The sequence below is a fragment of the Drosophila biarmipes genome, unplaced genomic scaffold (genome assembly GCF_025231255.1).
Source record: "Drosophila biarmipes strain raj3 unplaced genomic scaffold, RU_DBia_V1.1 ptg000024l, whole genome shotgun sequence".
Classification (NCBI taxonomy): domain Eukaryota; kingdom Metazoa; phylum Arthropoda; class Insecta; order Diptera; family Drosophilidae; genus Drosophila; species Drosophila biarmipes.
The window spans coordinates 1,058,155-1,082,030 of NW_026114541.1; the positions used below are offsets into that span (position 1 = coordinate 1,058,155).

General features: G+C 36.4%; 1 protein-coding gene across 2 annotated transcripts in view; it reads left to right on the forward strand.

Annotated features, from left to right (window-relative positions):
* LOC108025970 (protein amalgam) overlaps positions 1-23,876 on the forward strand; it is a 591,701-nt gene that overhangs the window by 255,974 nt on the left and 311,851 nt on the right. For both annotated transcript variants that reach the window (XR_007765681.1, XM_050890374.1), the window contains exon 6: positions 1,982-2,113. Coding sequence is in view for 1 of the 2 variants with exons in the window: in XM_050890374.1 (XP_050746331.1) it covers positions 1,982-2,113 (132 nt within the window). In the remaining variant the exon portion in view is untranslated. The remainder of the gene's footprint in view (positions 1-1,981; positions 2,114-23,876) is intronic.

Genomic DNA, 23,876 nt, shown 5'->3' on the forward strand with positions numbered 1-23,876 from the left:
CCTGAGAATAAACTTGAGGGGGGAAAATAACAAATATGTATTTTTATGTATTATAGTCCCCGATGGAATAATATATTATGTATATTTCGCTTTAATTTAAACCACTGTGTGAGTAAAATATACCAAATATATACCAATCAGCTAGGGAAGAGGAGATGTGTTTTATTTACTATCAGTGGAGTACTGGGATGTTTTTGTTTTTATTTAACTTCAGGTGATAATAAAATATACCAAATATATACAAATAAGCTGTGGAACGAAGGATGCTATTTATTTGTTATTTAGTATAAGTGAAGTACTGGTATTCTTTTGATTTTATTTAAATTCGAGTAAAGGAAAAAATACCAATATACCAATCAGCTGTGGAACGGAAGATGCTATTTGTTTGGTGGACCCCAAAAAAATGTATCACGTCGGCTGGTGTAATTTTTATTTATTTATTTGAAAAGTTAAGCTATGCATACAATGAATTACTTATTTGCCAAATTACCGTGCACTGGCTGCGGTTGCCTACGACAATTTTTATTTTAATATATTTAACCGGATGACCGATGGAAAACTTTAATTGAGGGGGACAAGATGAGTGGAATTTAAAGATATGTCGATTTGTGTAATATGAATGGTAGGAATGCTGTAGGTAGGTTGTATGTTGATAAGTTGATGTAGGTATGTATGTATAATTATAATATGTATGGTTGTATCGATATTGATGTAGGCGGGTATGTGTTGTGTTGAACGCCTTCGATTTTGTTGTATGTGGACTGTATTTGAAAAAATTTTTTAAAAATAGAGACCAAAGCTTGACAAGTTTTGGCGGCCTGTATTAGCAGAACACTGAAAACTAAATAATTCTCACTGTGCGGTTAAAACATATTTGCTCAATATTTATTTTTCTTAAGCTTGAATTTCTTTTTTTTAGATTAATATCAGTGTATGTATGGATGTACGGCCAATTGCAATTAAAATATGATTCGGAAAATAGGCAATTTGGCTGCACGTAGCAAAAGGAAAATCGAAGAAGAAATGGCGATTTATTAATTGACGTTGACGTATTTAATCTGACTTGGATTTTGGACAAATCGTACAGAAAGTCAAACGAATCATATTTCCGAGTGGCTGACTGCAGACCGGCAATAAATAAATTATAAATCTTTACTTATCTTTTTTCAAGATCAGTTCGAATGGATCAAATTTACGCAGGAGTATACGTTAGCGGCGCTGGTAGATGGCGGCATTGTGAACCTGCGGCGGCGGGGACTAGCGGCGTCGTGGTCGGCTGCTGCATTGGGCTTCGGCTGGTACGGCTGGTTGCTGCTACGCTGTAGGGAAAAATAGAACCGCAATCTTAAGCTTTTGAGTGGACCCGGGGGAGCGATCGCGGATTATTATATTCATATATATTCATATTAAGCCAAAAAAACCGGCCATACTCAGCGAAATAATATAAAAACTTAACTGGAATGTATTTGTCTCATCAATACCTTTTCGTAATCAGTGACAAAATAGTACTGCTTAAGCTTAAGGAGCCCTTTGCGCGCGCTCCAATGCACAGTGGTGACTCCACGGAGGGGAGATGGGTCAAGAGCGGGAGAGTGAGAGCGGGAGAGTGGTGCAATAAGGGAGTGGTGCGGGGGTTCAGATTCGCGGGACAGTGGGGCTGAACAGTCATCGAGTCTGAGAAAATAAAAATATTCACTGTATGCCGACAAATCCCACTATCGTATGATCCCACACCTGGGAAATCCTATAGCCGGCCGGAATCCTTTGGTTGGATCTTAAAAATAAAGTCGAGACAACGATTTTTAGTTCTAGTTCGTGAAAATCCAAAAGTTGGAGCTTGAAAGCAGTCGCTTTGCTCTTTGGATATCTCCATCTCCCTTTCACTACCTCTTGCTGAGTTACAAGTATGTGATAGTTCTAAACTGGAGGCTATACAATGTAAATTAGTATTTTAAATAAAGGCTTTCTTTAATCATTGCAGTTCTAAAGTCCGTGGAGGGAGAAAGACTTGTATTGACTAATGTACATCGAACTGATATGGGTGGCTACAACTGCATTGCATCTAATGGAATACCACCGTCAGTTAGCAAACGATTTGACGTTTACGTGAACTGTAAGTACAAGTAAACTTTATTAATAGTTTAATTTTATTAAGAAATGCCAATGTTTAAGAAATCCATAAAAAAATGAAAAATATTTAAGTCCTCAAAAATGTGAGGAAAAATATTGATGCTTATTCCCTTAAGCGAGTTTTTTTATATTGACCTATATTGACAACATCTCAAAAAGAAGATATTAAATAAAATCCGAAACTTTTTAAATATTTAGTTTTGAAGTTTTAAAGATCTTTCTGTTTTAGTAAGCTGCAGGTTAATGTATTTATACCTTTGCAGAAGTTATTATGCTTTTAGCCAGGAGGTTGCAGTAAAGGAAATATTTCCGACCCCATAAAGTATATATGTTCTCGATCAGAATCACTAAATGAATTGATCTAGCCATGTCCAGCTGTCCGTCCGTTTCTACGCAAAATAATCTTTCACTTTTATGGCTATTAGGTTGAAACTTTCCCAAATGTCTTCTTTCTATTGCAGATAGTATATAAGTCGGAACCAGCCGGATTGGACAACTATATCTTATAGCTCCCATACAAACTATTGGGGAAAAAATTAAAAAAAAAATTATATCTTTGGTGTTTTTTAACAAATACCTAAGCTTGGATATAACATTTTTTATTTGGTTTTGAATTTCGAATAAAATTTTATCAAAAAAAAATTATATTTTTGGTGTTTCTTAACATATAACCTTATAATCTTGAAAATAACATTTTTTTAGTAGTTTTGAGTTTCGAATTAAATTTTATTAAAATCTGACGACTATATCATATAGCTGTCATAGGAACGATCGGATAATTGGTGGGAAATAATATGAAACAAATTATAGCCTTCGGGCTTTTTGACATATTATCTTATAATATTGGGAATAAACATTTATATATTTTTTACAATTTCGAATTCAATTTTATAAAATTATTGATTATTTTTTACAACTGCAAGGGTATACAAACTTCGGCTTGCCGAAGTTAACTTCATTTCTTGTTTTAACATATAATCTCCTACGCTTGAAAATAACATTTTTTTATTAGTTCTGAATTTCGAATTTAATTTTGTCAAAATCGAACGACTATTTCGGTTGGCTGAGCCCGCAGTTTGAATGCAAATCATTTATTTGTGTTATAACCATTATCTTTATTATTCTATTGGATAATAGTTAACGACGCGGGTGCATTGCTGCTGTTTCTTATTTAAATTTGTTGTTTTGGCGCTCTCTCACACCGTTCTTTCTACATTCTCTCAACTTCAGTCACCGCCTCTCATTTTCGAGTTAACGGGGCCTTGCTGAATTGTTCTTATCGTGCTCTTTTTCTTTTCTTTTCTGTATGTTTTTGTAAAGCCACATAGCTGTTTGTTGGCACTCATCTAAAGTATCCTGAAACTTTTTTCTACATTTAAAATTCATCTTACTTCAACTTGTAAACAATGGTCTGCCTGCTGTGTTGCTCTCGGCAGCCAATGCATGTATGCAGATGATGTCAAGCTTTGTTTGTTCATGTCTTTACCTAATTCATGTAATGACCTTCAATGATATCTTGATTGCTTTTATACGTAGTGCAAGATTAACATTTTAAATTTAAACTATTCTAAATGTAAGTTTACGTAGTCGAAGGCCCGCAGCTAGAACTAGATACAACCCCCTATTTTAGTTTTGGTTTTAAAAACTTTATTATCATCTTTAATACATAAATATCATTGTAATTCATCCCTGTATTCTTATTCTGTAAAAAATAATTGAACGTATTTTTTAAGTTCAGGATCTTGGCGTTTTATTTGATTATAAACTTAGTTCTAATGTTCATGTATCTACCATAGCTAACAAAGCCAGAAGTCTCCTGTCGTTTATGAAGCGTTGGCCAAGGAAGTTGATGATCCTTACACAACAAAGATTTTTAAATGTTTCTCTTGCTAGTCCGCCTATAAGATATTGCTCGTGTATATGGTCACCTCAGATTAGCTGTAACCAAAAGCTGGGATACAGGATGTCGATATCCCTCTTATCATGCGAGGTTGCGCCTGCTGGACTCCTGAACCATCGTAGAAAGTGTCGTGGAGTTATGTTTTTTGCATAAACTAATAAATGGTGATATCGACTCTCTCTAACTTTTTAGTTTCCTTAACTGGAATGTACCCTGTAGAACAGTTCGTCGTTTTCGTCCATTGACCCTGCCAATTTGTAGATCCAACTATGTCCGTCATGTTTCTTTTCTTGTTCTTTGTGAGGATTATATTGCACTGCATCACGCCTTACTGTTTGATAGCCCTAACAAATTTGCATCTGCATTGTTGGGCAAATCCCAACAGGCTCAACATTAGAAATTAATAAAAAAAAATTAAGAAAAATAAGCTATGCAAAATGGCAATTCCTTTCATAAGAATTGGCTCGCCAAACGTGGAGAACTACGGCACATGGAAGTTTCAAATGTGTACAATTTTTGTAAACGGTGTAATAGAGGGGCCTGAAGAGAAGATCACAAAGGTTTTATGGAATATCAAAGACGAGAAAGTTTGTCCGGACAGTGACGCTGGTGCTCACATTGATGTTTTTGTTGACCTAGTAATGAAACTGAAAGAAGAGGCCATTGGTCATAATTGGCTTGGGATTTCTAAGAGACTATCAAATGTGCGATTGAAACACGAAAGAAACTGACAGTCTCAGATGTTTTCCGTGTTAAAATTCTAGAAGAATTGCAAGTTCATTTAATGGAAACTTACCCTAACAGAGTGCACTGTACGCAATCAAATCAAAAGAAAAACCGAAAGATAACAAGTTTCAAAAAGAAAATAGGAAATGTTTTACATATAGCAAGGTCGTCCATCGTGCACGAAATTCCCAAGCAAAGTTTAAAAGGAATAAAAAAGACGAGCAAGGTGAAACAAGTGTCTAGTATCTAGTGTCTAGTGTCGGATGCTTGACTCAAATGTTGGAGTCCCTGACTCCAAAGTGAGACATAAACAGAAATACAATGAGATAACTCTAAAGTGAACATCGAAGTGAAAAGTAAACAGTCAATGTAATTTGTTTCGGAGCTACAACAATATTTTTTTTAGTCGTCCTATTTTTATTAAAATTAATTCGACAGTGCTAAAAAAAATAACATATCATATTCATAATATAATAAGATAATATGCCAAAAAACTCCGAAAATAATATGGTTCATTTTATTTTCCCACCAATTTTCTGATCGTTTCTTGGGAGTCATATGATGCAGTCGTCCGATTTTGATAGTATTAAATTCGAAACTAAGAACTAATTAAAAAATAATATTTCTAAGCGTAGGAAGTTATATGTTAAAAACACCAAAGATATAATTTTTTCATAGTATTTTCCCACCAAATTTCTGATCGGTCCTATGACAGCTATATGATACAGTCGTTCGATTTTGATAAAAATAAATTTTAAATTCAGAACTCATATAAAAATGTTATTTCCAATCGTAGAGGTTGTATGTTAAAAACACCAAAGATATAATTTTTTCATATGATTTCAACACCAATTTTACAATTGTTCGTATGGCAGCTATATGATATAGTCGTCCGATTTTGAAATTCAGAACTAATTAAAAAATGTTGTTTCCAAGCGTAGTAGTTATGTTAAAAAACACCAAAGATATAATTTTTAAACATTTATTTTTCCGATTATTTCTATGGGAGCTAAAAGATATAAATGTCCGATCCGGCTGGTACCGACTTATATATTACATGCAAAAGAAATAAAACTTTTGGGAAAGTTTCAGAAACAATCCGAAAATCAGTAAAAAGCGACACTAAGAGAAAAACTAAAAGTACACTGGAAATTGTTCTAATGAGCGGATTTAAATATTTTTTAGCGTTTATTGACGATATTCTCGATACTGTTCCGTAAATTTTTTAAAGCAAAAAAAAAAAACAAAAAGCGCTTCGAATACGAGTTTAAATCCTACAAAGCTTTAGCTAAACATTGTACGAGCAAAAAATCAAGACCGGCACGGCCAGGTGTACGATGAAACAATCAGGGGCGTCAATTTCCACAGTTATTTACATTCGCTCGTTTGATACAAAAGCGTTACGTTAATAAAATGTGTAAGCAAGGGCAGGTTTGAGTCGAGATCAGAGAAATGTTTTTCCTTGGGTACTCTAACGAATCGATGTAGATTGGGGTTCCAATTTATCAGATCATCTTCGTACTCAAGAGAAGTATTTATATTGGTTGGAGCAATAAGATGGTTATCAAGCACCGAGTGAGAGTAATTGGTTTTGTCTAAGGCAGCTAAAGAGGCCGAGTACTTGGAAGCTCTACTCAACCGGAATGGCAACACCTGCGAATTAGTACGGTTCTTTAATGACAACCAAAAAACGCAGAAACAGGTCAAAGACACGAGGATGAAATTCGAATTATTATTTTTCAGTTTATGACAAAATATCAATCTGGCAACTCTTACATTAAGTTCCTTCTGGCATACCATTTTCTTTCTTACACACTTTTTGTTCTTGTGCTACTTTATTATAAGATAAAAGATCGCGGTCAATAGGCAGCCTACGGTTGTCGCCAGTGAAACTCGTTCTGACGCAGCACAGCAATTGATCTTAGCCACCACACAAATGGTAATAATCACTGACTTTACTAGGTATATTTACGTGGAGTGCGAACCACTTATAGGCTATATTCTATAACCTACAGCAAAGCTTTAGGAATTTATTGTGTTTAATGCGAACAACTATTCAAATTCTAATGCATAATCAAAACCTGTGGATACAAATTTTGGTATCATATTATTTCAAATAACCAATGACTACCTTAGGTACATTTCATGGTATGCTAGTGGTGTTTTACAGCATCATTTGTGTTATCTTAATTCCTGCGTGAAAAACATAACGCCATTATGTATCTCTCAGTGTAAAGAGGTGGGAGCTCTTTTCACTGCAACTAAAGGTGAGCTTATGCAGTTATTTAACTAATTAGGTAAGCACACACACTGAGGATCTCGCCTCGTGACTCCAAAAGGAAAGCAGCTTTATAATGCAATTATAAAAGCATTCCACACGCTTGATCATCTTTTTCCTGCCAGATCAACATAATGGCCAACGGCCTGGGCTGACAAATATAGAAAATATTTGAACTCGCTCAACATTGAAGTTAATATCAAGACAAGGGAGTCTTGTCACCGATGCTTCTCAATCTACACAAGCGCCTTACCTGCAAAACAAAAAACATTTTTACAAATCGTGCAGTTCATAGTAGAAAATCCTACGGCTAAAATGAAAAAATTAATGATAATAATATCAAACTAATCTCAAAATTGCCTCTGGGTACCGACCCTTAAGCTTACTTTCATGCATTTTCATGCTTATCTAATTTATTCTAACAGTGCGTACTGACTGGGAAAATTAATTTCTAAGAATCCATAATAAAATTCCCACCAATTTGGCTTTCGTAAAAAACACGGAATTATCGAGCAGATTAAAGGAATTTCTTTTAAAACAAACAAGCGAATTAGAAAATTGAGAATATTGCACTGCAATAAGATCAGAGCAGAGCTTCTTAACAATATACACAAACTATCTGGATTTCATTCCTACACATCACTCGTACATCTCCCAACACTGGGTTAACGAATCCATCAAACACAACACTCATCTTACTTACTTTAGCTTTATTTTTATCAAATTTTGTCTTCTCATATCTAGCAGCCTCCTCCATGTGCTTAGCGGCCAACTCCCTTGATTTAATTTTGTCATCTTCATCTTCACTAATAGGTATCAACCCCAGTGGACGCCCAACTTTACCAATCAAAAGTTCTTAGGAACAACACTAAGTGCTACGATTAGCTATACAGTTAAAAGCTAACTATACATCCTCTATCTGACACGATCTCAACAGTCGTCAAATGATTCTTCAGTGTACTCATGATCCTTTAAACTTGACCGTTGGCTCGACTTGCGCAATTTTCTGACTTACCTTTAGAAACTCTTCCGGTAATGCAGTTCCCCACGAATCTTCAAACATATTTTGCCATACCCGAAAACCAATAATGATTGCAGTGTTTTCTCCCAACCTAGATGCATGATAGATTCATGTACCTGATTTATAACTGACCAGCGAAAATTACGAGGAACTACAAGTAAACAACGAGTTCTTGAATTCCTTTGAATCTTTCTATACAAGACATTTGTTCTAACTTCATATGTGGCAACTTACGCCAATATTAAATCGTCATTCTTCAACTAAGATAAGACTTCTGATATTTCTGGAACCTTTTGTTGTTCCACCATTATCCAGTTCTCCGATATTTCTGTTAAGTTAATTCGGTTTTTTTTTTTTTTTTTTCTAGACACACCGGGTTCCTAGATAAAAAGTCAACGTGTGCTTTATGTTTACCTTCTCTCTATTCAATTTCATTTTCAAATGTTTGTAGGAACTCCTCGAGAAGATTTGATTGGGTTGCAATCAGAAAAAATCACGAATTTGCTCCCATACAGATAGTGACGAAAATGCTTTACTGCATTCATGACAGCCATTCATATGATGTATTTCTGGACTCGCAAAGGCTAGTTGCTCTGCTAAAGTATTCAACCACATGGGGCTTAGAGTTTGTGTGGTGCAAAAAGATGGCACCATACCCGATAGAGCTGTCACCGGTATGCAGTTCTATGGGAAATTGAGAATCAAAATTAAATAAAAAAAAAGTCAATAATACACTTAAGACTTTACTGCGAATTTGTTCATGTTGTGTTTGCCAATCAAATCTAATCTTTTCAAATGTGAGAAAATATAAAGACTTAATTAGTTGAAAGTAAGACGCTAGCCCAATGAACTGTCTTAGAGAAGCAGCTGACTTGGGTGGAGAAAACGCCACTAGTGATTCTATTTTGTTAGAATTTGGTGGTATCTCCCCCGCTTGTATCTCATAGGCAAGGTAGCGCACTGCAGTTCTCAAAAAAAAGCTCTTTGAAATGTTAAAAGAGAATCCTGCCTTCACTAAAACGTCTAACAAGTAGTACAAGGTTCAAACGTTCATATGCTTCTTCCTTCGTTTCTGAAACAGTTAATTTGTCATCCATATAAACAATTACAAACGAATGAGCAAGACTGCGGAGTGCCTTTAATACAGCTTTCCGGAACACTGAAGGTGCGTTTTTAATCCAAAAGGCATCGCAAGAAATTCATACTGCCCATCAGGGGTTATCAAAACCAGTAGTTCGATTGATTCAGGGTGCATTGAAATCTGGTAATACCCGCTAGCCATGTCAAGAGAAGTGAAATATTTAGTTCCCCTAAGTCTAGTTATTTGATCTGATATTAACGGTAATGGAAACCTTTCAGCTACGGTATTTTTTATTTAATTCTCTGTAATCAACGCAAAGTCTTGCTGAGCAGATTTTTTTCTTTACTAATAATGCAGGACTCGCAAATGGTGAGTTACTAGGTCTGATATCTTTATTTTGGATCATTTCTTTAATTTTAGCACGTACTCACTCCCGTTCGCTTGGACTAAATATGTATGGTCACCTTTGCACAGTCTTTGTCGATTTAATCAAACGAATATGCATTTCCCCAGTATTCAAACGTGTTTGCGGAGTGCCTTCGATAAAAGATAGAGAATGTTGCTTTCGCAATGATATTAAAATTTCTTTTTCATTTTCGACCATTTTCGTTTCAATCTTATCAAATTAGTAGGTTAAATGGTTTCACAAATGTTTACAACTTTAGTTTGAACAATCTTTAAATTTATCATAAGAGACTTCTACTAAAAACTCTTGAGTCAATATTTCTCTGCCGATTATAATATTAGACTTCATACATTTGTCTGGTACTATATGAAGCAAAACAACCAAGAAGTTGCCATTAATCATGATGTTTGATTCAACTTATACGGTACTGTAAGTATTGGCATTACCTATCCCCTTTAAAGAAATAACCGTATGAATTCTCTTACTCCTAATTAATGAGCACTAAGCTCCCGAATCGAAAGTAATTGGAAATCTCTCACCATTGACCAGCATACTCAATTGAGTCTCCACCATTGCTTCCTCTTGCTTTTTGTTGCCAAGTATTTCACACTGGTAACATTTGATTTCCGCAGTTTTATATGTTATATTTTAGCTCGTTTCGTCTCTGGCTTACAGTTTGTTGCATTAAGGCGCTCTTTTAGCTCTGAGAATACTTGCAGCTCCGCTTGCAGTTCACGTCGATTGTTAACATGCGTGGTGAAACCAGCGCGATATAAATTTGTTCAGAATTGAACGGCTATTAAGAAGATTTAAAATGACGGCGGCTGGCGTCTCTGAAGTATCGTATCGCTGCTCAAACAATTGCCGGAACTGCTGTCAAGTTATTCACGGGTAACATATTTTAGATAACTATTGCGCCGCTGTGCCTTCCAAAGCTTAACGCTATTATAAGAGCACTGTTACCTAATGGTTTCTCTCGTAAGGTGATGTAGACCGAAGCGCACACCACGTCCGGATTATATTTCGACAGGCAAATCTCGCTAGTTAGTTGCATCTCATGAGTCGCTTGTTCGTTCGCTTATTGCTGTTTCATGTCGTGTTTTGGCTGATGCAGCAAGTCTCCGTTGCCTCTGTTGCTTATAATTAGTAATCAATTAACAGTCAACTAAACACCAAGCTTAAACTCGGTACGAAAGAGACGCGAGAAGAAGATCTAGCAACACAACGAAACCACACACGGCCTCAGTTCGCAAACTGAGTCCCCATCATACGAGAACTGGTATATTCCAGCACGACCTATGTTCACATCTTAAATTCTCATGTCTAACGAAAGGCTAAAATACCTCCTCTCCGACAAGTACAATAATATTGTATCACTTGGCCGTCGAACGTAGAATTGCCGGCGCCTCTGCCGGCATAGCCTAGCGACTATTAGCGACATAAACCAAGCGAGCATAAGAGAAGAGATATTCAAGTCCAAGGCTGCGGCTGCGCTGGATGTGTTCCAGAAGCATTGTATGTAATTAAAAAAAATAAATAAACGGGATGAGAGCGGGTGATAAAGTCGCTTAGATCCAACGTAAAACCAACCAAATCAAAAGTGTTTTTTATCAATCCCTAAACAAAAGTGGATCAAGTTAGAAAAAATAAAAATAACTAAAAATGGCTACAAAGTTTTTACATTGCGACCGTGACACTCCAAGCTCAAGTAAAAATTGAAAATATATTAAAAAAATATCTGCAAGCAAGAATGAAAAATAGACAAAAAGAAGACAGGAAGTTAACTTCGGCAAGCCGAAGTTTGTATACTTTTGCAGTTATAAGAAATAATCAACTTTAGTAAATAAATTGTTTCCCGATCGTTCCTATGACAGCTATATGATATAGTCGTCCGATCTTATTAAAATTTAATTCGAAATTCAGAACTAATTAAAAAATATTATTTCCAAGTTAATAACGTTAAATGTCAAAAAATGACCAAAGCTATAATTTTTTCATATTATTTTCCCATCAATTTTCCGATCGTTCCTATGACAGCTATATGATATAGTCTTCCGATTTTAATAAAATTTAGTTTAAAATTCAGACCTAATTAGTAAATGTTATTTCCAAGCTTAAAAGGTTGTACGCTAAAAAGTACCAAAAATATAACTTTTTCTTATTTTCCGACTAATTTTCCGATCGTTTCTATAGCAGCTATATGATATAGTCGTCCGATTTTGATAAAATGTAATTCAAAACTAATCAAAAATGGTTATTTCTTAGCTTAGAAGGTTATATGTTTAAAAACACCGAAGATATAATTTTTTTTTAATTTTAACCGATAGTTTCTATGAGAGCTATAAGATATAGTTGTCCGATCCGGCTGGTTCCCACTTATATACTGCCTGTAATAGAAGGAAGACTTGCAAAAAAGCAAAAATAGCAAAAAAATAAAACTAATACAAAAGGACCCTGTGAACAATAGAAAAGAATAAAATAGATACAAAAAGAAGACATGTGTGAGAGACAGTCCGTCCCTTGCACCTCCGTTGGAAACTGAAATACTCTGTGCAGCCAGCACAGAAGGAAAAGAAGACTTAAACGAGTGGCAGTCCGCCCCTTGCACCTCCGTTGGAGACGAAATAGCATGTGCAGTCAGCACCGGTCCCGTCCGGCGCACCAAGCCGGACTACGAAAAAGTGAACCGACAAGATCCAAGAGCATCCAAGAGCTTTGCATTTGCCATGCAAAAAATTAGTATTACTACAAATTGTACACATCAGGCAGTTTCTACCTAGGTAGGTTTACTTGTAAAAATTTAATCTATTAGAAATTGAAAACGAAAGTGTCCTGCAGATTGTAAAGAGCCTTTTGAGAACACTGAGTGCGAATATATAAAAATAAATAAATATATATAAAAAGAGGAAAAATTTTGAACAAACATTTTTTATTTCATTTAAATTAAAAAAAAAATAACTCCAAAAATGGGTCTAATTAAAACCAAGACAGTGGACTCTACTGCTAATACAAATCGAATCAAAAAATATTGATACCGATTTAACAAATATATTATAATCAATAATTGTTTTCATTATGAGAGCATATATATGTACCACAATAAGTGTTTATCAAAGAAGGCAATAAATAGAAGCCAGGCTAATGATCTGGATAAAATTTAAATTATTAAAATGAAAACAATTGTCATAAAAATAAAATTAAAAAAAAGAAACTACAAAAATGTTATATGTATGCAGTGACATACTGAAAATGAGAATTACAATTTTGGAAAAAAAGAAAAATAACAATTATTAAAAAAAAACTTAAAATGAGTACCACAGATTGCATTAGAATTACAATAGCCAATCAGCCAAATTTTTAGAATAGGTTGTTGCCATACATACAAACAGAGCAGAGCCTCTATCAATTTCAGATACGAGGACATGAATAGTTATGACCTAGCTTTTTCCCCGCTCATACATTGCAGCAGCACTCAAAAAGCAATAGTACCACCTACCGTAAAAAACTGTAAAGTATTCTCGGAAGTAGACATACACCCAGTGTTGGGACACACAAGTGTGCTAAAAATTACGCACAATTGATACAACAAAAAAATGAATAAAATTCTAAAATGGAATGGGAGCAGTTAATTACCCATATCAGTGAAATAAAAGACATCTTTTATTTTGACTGTAAAGATGCTATTAATAAACATGCAAATATCCTTTGTTGATTCTTTCAATAAGGCAAGAACTTTAGTACATGAAAATAGGACAGCAATAAATAGAGCGAATTGGTCAAAATTATCTAAACTGTTGATCAAGCTACGAACAAATTTAATAAGTGTCAAAGATAGGTATAATTTAAATATATCGATACCGACAATTTTAAGTACCCCTTTGACAATAGATCAATAGATAGACCTAACGGATAATGAAGATTCCGATTTGAGCGAAGGAATTGAAATTATAAAAAAAGATCTACACAACCTAACAATTCCTGCATTTATAACAGTAACAGAAGCGGAAGAAGAAGAAATATAGACTCAGATATAAGTGCGCCAGACATAATAAAAAAACACAATGGCAGATCCAGCAGCCCAAAGGGCATGTATAAAGACAAAAGATACACCTTCAAATATTTGTAATATCTTGAAGATGGTTAACTTGACTAAATTCACATTCGCAGTTTTGGCTGTAGGAGACATTAAATCAAAAATTATAGGATCTATATTAAACAAGGGTAAACTGACAATAAACTCTATGATAAAAATTTTGCAAGACACTATAGTCTGTGAAACATCCGACGTAGTAAAATGGCGAAAACAAGCAAAAAGGCAAAACAGCCTAGAAAATTAAAACAGAAATAGACAATTTGCAAAAGCTCCTTGAAGCTTCGTACATTGCCGAAGGCCTACCAGCCGAACATGCTGATAAATTCAGCACCAAAATTTAGCGCACTGATTAAAAATTGTGAGCAAGGAAAACTTAAAACAATTCTTGAGGCAGGAAACTTCGCAACGATGAACGAAGCCATCACTAAGTACTTACAATGTAGTTCTGAAAAGACAGGCAACGCGAATTTAGTTTTATACGCACAAAGTGGACATGGACAGAGCGGTAATTACGGTAATAAACAGAGGTATTATCGCGGTAGTGGGTATCCGTGGATATTATATTAATAATTATAATAAATAATTATTATAACAAGTATAATGGAAACAATGTCCAAAATTATAACAATAACAACAACTACAGAGCAAAAACAATATACAGGTTATAACTCTGCAAATAATATTAATAAACACAACGTCAGATTAACCCACAATATTTCGGGAAACTCTCAACAACCTTTAGAACAACAATAGGAACCACAAAAATTCACACAATCAATCTCAGCCAAAATATACTTGAAACTTCTAAAAATGTCGTAACCGCAAAGAAACATGTAATTAATAGACAATTAATAGACACTGGTGCAAACACAATACTAAACTAAAAATTCAGATATTTTTCCTTATATTTAGTCAAGAAATTATGAAATCCATGGGACAAATATCCATTGAGATACAGACTACTAAATAAACAATCCCACATAGTGGGACCAGGTACAAAAATTAACAAAAGATAAAATTGTGGACCCATCTGTATCTACATACAAAAGCCCACTCTTACACAGAGTCAAGATCAATTTGATATGCGCATGGTAAGTTTGTGTTTTGTCGACAAATATCAATTTTACCATGAAATAATGTCAAAGAGTTTTGCATTATAACAGATGCTAGTAAGCAAGCTTGTGGATCAGTTTTAACTCTATAATTCTGCCATCAAGATCCCAAGTTGTACGAAAAATTAAAATAGATTCAATAGAAGACAGTGTATTGATTCCAAGCCAAGAAATTGAGCATGGTATATACATAGCAAATACCATAGCATCCCTTGAAAATGCAAGGTATAAATAAATTAAATTATGAATCACTTTCGATCTACGACCTAGTTCAATCAAATAAAGAAAATGGAAAAATGTATGTATTATCTCAACTTGCCAAAAATTTGCTTCCACAATTCCGAACACAACTGTCAACCACACACACTGTTAACGTTTAGTACTAATATTTTTTACAAACAAAAGCTGAGATTGGAGGATTATGAACCGGTCTATATCAAGAACTACAGAAGTACTCATACCTAAAAAGACAAAATCTAAGACCAGGTACAAAAATTAACAAAAGATAAAATTGTGGACCCATCTGTATCTACATACAAAAGCCCACTCTTACACAGAGTCAAGATCAATTTGATATGCGCATGGTAAGTTTGTGTTTTGTCGACAAATATCAATTTTACCATGAAATAATGTCAAAGAGTTTTGCATTATAACAGATGCTAGTAAGCAAGCTTGTGGATCAGTTTTAACTCAAAAGAAAAATGGACTCCAACTCCCAAAGTCATTCGCATCAAGATCGTTTACAAAATGTGAAAATACCAAAAGCACAAAGGAACAGGAACTTACTCAATCCAGACCATATATTTATGGTAGACACTTTACTGTTAAAAAAGATCACAAAACTTACGTACCTATTTTCCATGATAAATCCGAGTTCCAAACTCACGCAAATAAGACTTAATTTAGAAAATTAGAACTTTACTGAAGAGTATCTAAAAGGTAAAAATATTTACGTAGGAGATGCATTATCGAGAATAACCATTGAAGAGCTAAACACATTTCCAAAAATATAAATAAAGTCACTACAAGATATCAAAGAAGACAGTAGACATATCAAGTCGGATCCTTGTGGTATATATTAACCTCATTAGAAAAAGATTACAAAGAAACTTTAACACCAACGATTTCTATATCCTTCGGACTAAAAATGTATAAACCCTCCAATATTAAGTTGGAAGTAACGACAATTAAACCCCTCCACCCCGACGAGAGCGATTAGTTCTGTAAGTATTAAAATTGTTGAACAGAACTTCAGAGTTTGATATCCCCGGTTTCAGCTAAGTCACAATTAAGGGCAGAATGACTCGAAAAAGGAGATAGGGCAAACATAAACTGCTCAGTTTTCTGACACCGTTATTACCGTTTAACGCCTATTATTCGTCTGTTAAGAACATATTCTTTAATTATCAATTCATCATTAAGCCAAAAACTTGTAGAATTAAGGACATTAAATACTTAAGGAGGATCAGATAATTTAAATCGTCCAGTGATCCTGATTAAGAATATATAAACTTTATTAAGTTGTTCTGCCTGTAACATACTTTTCGACGAAACTAGAATACTCTTTTACTACATGAGTAATAATAATAATACAAAATAATTTCTTATTACCACATATCGATGATATACTCGCTCAACTAGGTGGAGCAAAATTCGTTTCTGCCGGCAAAGCTTACCGATCATTAGCGATATGAACCAAGCCAGAAGAAAAGAAGAGATATTCAAGTCCAAGGCCTCGGCTGCGCTGGCTGTATTCAAAAAGCATTGCATGTAATTAAAAAAAATTAAACGAGATGGGAGCGGGCGATAAAGTCGCTTAGCTGCAACGTAAAACCTACCAAATGAAAAGTGTTTTTTATCAGTCCCTAAACGAAAGTGGATCAAGTCAGAAAAAATGAACGTAAATAAAAATGGCAACAAAGTTTCTACACTGGTGCCCATTACAAGCATCAGAGCAATAGGCTCTTCATCTAGGTAATGTTGAAAAATGGCTATCTGACTGGCGAATAACAAGGAGATCCAATCTTGTTTATTCACAGAAAAGTATTAAAAAATTAAAAGCAAAAAAGTTGATAAACGAGGGAATGTCTAGTCAATTTGTTTTACATGTGCACCTCGGCTAACTACCTTTCCTTCGGTCTTCAGTATCTCCGATGGTTCTGGTTGTCTCTATGTCCTCTCGCCTCGTTTACTTGGTACTCCAGTCCTGTAGCACCCTGAAGATCCTTGCTCGCTCCCTGAGGACGCTCGGTCCCTAATGCGTCGACTCGGCGACTGCTCGACAACAACTCGAACGATAGGAAGCTGGCACGCGCTTCACTTTACTTCAACGCCTAGCGTAAACGAACGTTCCAATATAGCCTCATCCTCTTGCTTACTGTCCGTAAAGTTTCCGCGGGGCTCGATCTGTCTTGCGTGCCTGTCACGGTGGCTTGCGTGCCTGTCACGGTGGCTTGCGTGCTGATGGCGATGTCTGTCCTGTCTGAGTGGCTAAGCGTAGTGTGGCTTCTGGTACTCGGGATCTCGGGCATACGCCGATCCGGAAACGCACGAGTCAGAACCGTGGCTACCCTAGAAAACTTCAGCTCTCCCTTCTAGCTCGTTAAACTTGGGGTTCGTACACGTCGCTCCGGAACTTCACGAGTCGAATCCGTAGCTTCTCTTGGAAAACTCCACTCAAGACCGTATTGATCGACCGCTCTCCCTTCTGGCTGATCGCGCCGGACCTGCTTAGTTTCCATTTTGCGTTCTTGGCTTGTGCTGGGACACGCCGAAGTAGTGCCAGGGCGAGGTACAATTGGTTTAGATAGGCTTCTCCCCGAGCTCAAGATTTCTGCTCAGACTCTGACAGACTCTCCAGGCATAACGCCAGGACTTCGGCGAGCCTTAACCAAGCCTCTGACCTCTGGACCTCAGTTACCTTTGTGTCAATTTCCAGATTCCTTGTATCTCAATCACAAACGTCTCGACGAACGATCTTGCTTTTGTCGGTGCTGCTTTCGACGACTCGACTTGTTATGGCTCCCTTATAATTTACTCGGTCGACTGTCTGTTCACTTTAATATCTGGACTGAACTTGACTTGATGCTGCTGCCATAGCCCTGCGTGTTGTATAGGGAATTCCGGGGATCGTTGTTTTCCTTTTGCGCACGCAAAGGATTCACCAGAACACCATCTCCCGCAATGGTTGTCGGATGGCCATGTGTGCGGCTGCCATGTGTGCATTGATGGAGTGCGCGGGGTGCACGGATCGGTGAGCGTGGCGGTGTTTAACTTATTCTCCCCGGTCTCGATCACCGAAGCAGTTGGGAGGACGTTAACGCTATGACGTTGGAGGAGAGCCGATAGCGACGGAGCTGGTGTCGAGGATGCTGAGCGCGTTAGAAGGGCAAGTGTGTGGCGAGTTGGCGGATCAGACGGGCGCAAACGTTGCGGGGAAGGGGGCTGTGGCTTGGAGGTTGACTTATTCCTGGAGGGAGCTATTGAGTGGAACAGCGTGTGGTGGTTCCGGTCACCGGTCACCGCTACGACAGCTCCCAGTAGAGTCCTCATGTGCGAGACACTTTGCGCAGTATTTGTTTATCAGGACTGCCTGCAGCCGCTTCTCTGCGCTCAGCTTTAGGAACCTCTGACACCCTAACCTCTGAATTGCTCTCGTACGTCTGCTATCCACTACGTGAAGGGGGAGCCATTCGCTGACACGAAAGTGCCCTGGTGTCACCGCTAAGAGATCAGTTGGGTCGAGAGATATAGCACAAACGATCTGGAATTCAGACAAGCTTCGATTTTCGCTAGGAGGGTGGAAAGCACTTCAAAGGTGTACTTCCGTGTAGCGCTGAACTTGAAAAATAAGGTCTCAATGTGGAAGAGCCGACGAACTCCTTTAATGGTCGGACTTTACCTGGGGAGGACACCTTCTTCTAGATAAGAAACGAGTGAAGGTGGCCAGAAATTTTTCAGTTAAGTCGAATGTAGGCTCGAAATGGACGGCCTTTTCAGAGAAACATACGAATACCAACACGCACCCTTGCGTGATGAGACAAGGTCTTCCGGTTGCCGCGACGGCAACATCCTGAGCCTCTGGAAAGACCCTGGACAGCGGTAATTGTTATAAGATCGCTGAACAAATCGATGGACATAAGCGAGAACCCGGAATGGGCTTTGATGGCTTTCGTTCTCGGTCACCGGTAGGTCGGTTCCCTATTTCCTAAAGGGAATTTTGTGTTTGGATTGAACGTGTGACCAATTGTCTGCCTCTGCGGACTCGGCGATCCTTTCCCCTGTGTTGAGAACGAACGTTGTCCAATAGCACGGAGGTTTTGCTTAACATTATATTACAATCGTAGAATTGGTCCAATGGAGTGTTGAGGTCAGCCTCTGCATATTAGGAGCATAACTGCAGCCTCGGAAGGGACATCGTTTTGCAAGTACACCATCGTCGTATGGCCCATCTCCGTATTCCTTTTGCGAGGCGTCACAGGATCCGTAATGCTCTACGCGGAATTATGGACGGGAAGAAGCCCATCTTGGTCTAGGACCAAATAGCGCAGGAAAAAGCAATTCCCATGTCAAATCTCTTGCATAAAGATTTTGGCACACACAACAACTAGAGCGAGCTAGCCAGCTGGATCGAAGAAGATCCAGAGGACTTGGCGTTTCGTGGGGGTGATTTCCGTTGTAAAGTTTGGTGGGAGGAAGTAGAAATCATCGGACGTCGCTTTCTATCGCTCGACAGGAGCCTTGGTTGGGCTCTAAGCGTCGATCTCGAGGAAGTCTGTTGTCAGAAAATGATCGTTTTGGCTATGAGCTTATATTTCTTTGAGGTCGTTATCGTCTATCGTAGTCGTCCGTAGATATTTTCCTTACAGATGAAAGCGAAAGATTTTGCCACATTTAATCAAAATATGGTGACAAAATGAACCAGAGTCGTTTCAACCGTGTCGGAAATTCGCGTGGAAAGAGCGGAGATCTGAACGAATCCTTTTGGTATTCATCCGAAATTGGTTACTTGTTCGGGGAGAGAGCCAAAAATGTTTGGCCGGGTGCCGCTTCGATTCGAATTGATGGCAGTTCGTCGGCCCCGCTAGTGGAAGTTCGGGAAGATCCCGTAGAAACTTCTGCGGAATCGGATAAGATAAGAGATTTCCAGCTAATTAATTTTAACAGCCGCTCAGAAATAAAGGTTGCCTCTGATCCTGAATCTATCAGGGCACGACACCACGTGACAGATGTCAAGTATGGCTATGCCCAGCAAGACGGATCTATCAAAATATTCTGGCCGTTGAACTTTTATATATTTCTAATTTAATGTTATTAATTTACATTGAGTACCGGAAATGTGCACATACTACATCTCCCTCTTTTTGAAAAATAACGTTTTATGGTGGAGTTATTTTCTGTATGATTAAAAAAAATAAAAAATTGGAAAAAATGTTGTTTCAATATAAAATGTTGTTTGAATTAGTAAAACTTATACATATATATATATATATATATATATAATTTTTTTTTTATTTTTTTAACTAATATTAAAATTGTAATATTAAATACGGTATGATATTTATGTAGTAAGATAAAAGAAATTTTTAGAGATGAATTTTTATGAATTAGATTATAATTAATGAAGTTGAATTCATTATAATTAAAGGCTTATATTTAGAAAATAAAAAAAATATTAAATGAGATTAAAAATGTATACATGTGTAACGAACACCATCTATGAGCGTTGTCAACCGTAACACCTCTGTCTACGCTTTGGCCACTCTGCTCAAGGAGATGGGTGTCAGTTTGTCACTAGAGACTGTACCTATCGAAGACAGAGGACTAGTTGTTATTGGCCTCCTTCTATTCCCACCCTACATGTGAAGTGTCATTAGACTCCACCCTTAAAACAACCGCTGCACTTCATCCTCTAAGCTGCCCCAAAAGATCACTAATTAATGCATCTTGAATTTCATTTATTGCGGCAAATATGATAAAACGGTTCATGGTTCTTAAAACTACAATTCCCAACACTAAAGCCTTAAAGGCCCTCTAAAGATCGTGTTCGAATAAATACAAGATTAACAAATAGGAAAAGAAATGGATATTAAAGTATTACGAAATTAAAATATATTATCGATACAGTGTACCGACTCTTACTCAAAATTACTGTAAAGCATTAGGGCGGATAACGTTAAATTAATTAAAGATAAGCGGTTCGTATTTAATATTTATCAATACACAAATGTAGAAAAACTTATATGTATATATTTGTACCAAAAGTGTGCGATCTTAGACAAGAACGAATATATATGTGGGAATGTAAATGATTTTCGGCTATGCCGTACTTAAGAACTCTCCAACGAAGTGAACAGGCCTGATGACGATCTTCATTTAAACATTTTTATAAAACTACTTGTAATTTAGCTGTACGAGTATATATGTCATACTATGTCGTAAGCACACACGCAAATAAAATTGCTAAATAGGAATTAAAAATTAAATTAGAAAATTGCCTTAAAAGTATTTTGAATTTTTGGCGATACCAAAACAAGTTGGCAGCCCCGGCCAAAATTTACTGGCGTCGTACCCCCGCGGTTTTGCCCGAATTACGCCGAATCGACGACGGTACGTATTTTCCGAACTGCAACGTGATCTGTAGATCGTGGTGCGGACTTGGTAAGGTCGAAATCTCACGCGGGTTGACGGTGGCGATCCTTGAGACGCCTATAGTTTGAAGATGATGAAATCCAGGTGTGGGAGAGATGAAAGATTACTTTCACGAGAATCTTAGCTGGCGTTCTGGCTTGATGCTGAAGAAACGTAAGGTTCCGCTAATAAGCCGCTGCACGCGGAATATATCGTCTCAATTATCTTACAAACAATATTGGGAGAGATAGCAAGTCGTACTGGGCACAAAAATCGTAGAACTTTACACGCGGATGTATGGAGGAAATCATGGAGTCTAGAGTGGACGTAGGGTGCACAAAATCCCAGAATCCAACAATATGGTATTTTTGGTATTCGGGCGAGGATCGGATCCTTGCTAAACTGAATGGTTGTATCTGAGCTATTTATGTTAACTACTATGGGTAATGTCCTAACTTGGAATGCCAGCTTAGCCGAATAAACTGACTCCCACACATTCTAGGTATTAAACATTTTTATTCTGTCTCTATGTACTACCTGATGTTTGTACTTTATATTTTTTATATTAATATTGTCAATGTTATTCATTTCGAAAACTACGTTGGGTTCTAAGTACTGTTTTTTGTTTTTTAATAAAACTTTATTTAAAAAAAAAACTTTATTTTTAAAATCTTTAGTGTTTTTGTCACATTCACTTTTTTCCGTTTTTTATTTTGTTCAATTATTGCTCTTTTATATGCATATTCTGAACTTTGATTTTTTGTCATAATGATCTTTATTATATAAAGGTGAAATATAAAAATTACAGTTATTATATTAAATGAAAAGTTTAACTTGGCAAATTTAATAAAAATAAGCTCGTATGGACAGTAATCATGTACCATTGAAGGTGAAGTGTTAGAACATGGAATGTTATGTAAATTATAAAAGCCAAACATTACAATCTGTTTTGTCTCATTGTCTAACATATTCGTTAAACGTTGTGTGGCTTCTTTCTATTGGACCTAAGGTCTGTTGGTGGTGTGCAGTAGTTATTATATTTTCAATATTTAGATACTTAAACAAGTCTTTGATTACTGAATTCTTGTATTCTGTCCCCATGTCCGTAATAAATGGACTGTACTTTAGAATAAAAGATTCGAATTTATTTGCTATTGGGATGGCAACAAGGTATTTTGTTAAGTCACAAATTAGTGTCAAACACTTTATCAAATGCCTTCAAAAGTGTTTCTTTAAAAGTCAAGGGCGTTCTATATTTTTTTATCCTTTTGGCATTTAATCGTGAAAATGGTTTGAAAGGTCATGCATCCTGTTTTTCCAATTATAATGTCTTTTTATTTTCGCTAACGTTTTTGTCATTCCTATATGTCGCCCTTGTATTGAATCCTTATGTAGTCTGCACCGTATAACTTCTTTTTCCTCCTATTATTTATTGTGGTCACCGCCTTGCCTAACGCTACTCTTAAATTCATTAGTATTTTATTGCCCATATTTTTAATATATCTGTTAAAATATTTTAAAGATTTTCGCGCTGGCTGTCATCCTAAGCTGTCTAATCTTATTTATACCGGCCGTTCTTTCCAGCTTTTGAAAAATTGATCTAAATCGAATATTCCATTGGTATATCTATATCCCAACCAACACTTATTCTTGCATATATCTTTTTTCATTTTTTAAGGGAACTATTTGAAGCTGTTAAATGAAAGGTCACTACTTTTTTAATATCCTCATGGCGAATGACGCCAAATATTTTGGGTGTTACAAGCTGTCGGTTTCTTTTGAAAATCCGAACCTGATTTTAAAACTGCGCAGTTTGTATTAATCTGTCTATTTGGTAATCTTGTAATGACTTTTTAAATTTGTTTGTTTATATCTTTGAGGTCTTTAATGCTTATTCTTGATGCTTTTTTTATGTTCAGTTCAGTTGTTGATTTATTACTTTCGCCTTTTGTAAATGTTCCTAAGCCGCGAGGTTCACCCCATCATGTGATTGAGTTAGGACTGCTCCACAAGCTTGCTAGCACAAGATGCTAGTCTTTATTGAAATCAGAGTATTGTAATAGGGTCGATTGAGTTAATGCAGTTTTAAGGTATTCAGAAGCTCTTTTACATTGAGGTGTTCAATTTCATTGCTAGTCAAGTCATTTCTCTTGCAAGGGTAGTTAAATGACTTGTCTAATGAGAGATATTTGGTAAAAAAAGCGCATAAAGCGACAAACCTTCTCGGTTCTTCTCCATCAAATGGAACAGGGTGTTTAGTTATTGCATTATATTTTTAATCATCAGATAAAATTTCTTTGTTTGTGCATTTATGGCCTAAGAATGTGACTTCGTGTTTAGAGAATGAACATTTTTCTGGATGCAGCTTAATATTGTGTTTTCGACACAGGTTATATAAGTTAGTTAAGTTATTAATCGTATGATTTTCCGAACAACCTATTACTATTAAATCCTAATAAAAAAGGCTAGCTTGGGATGGTTCTATTCCCGAGAAGGCTA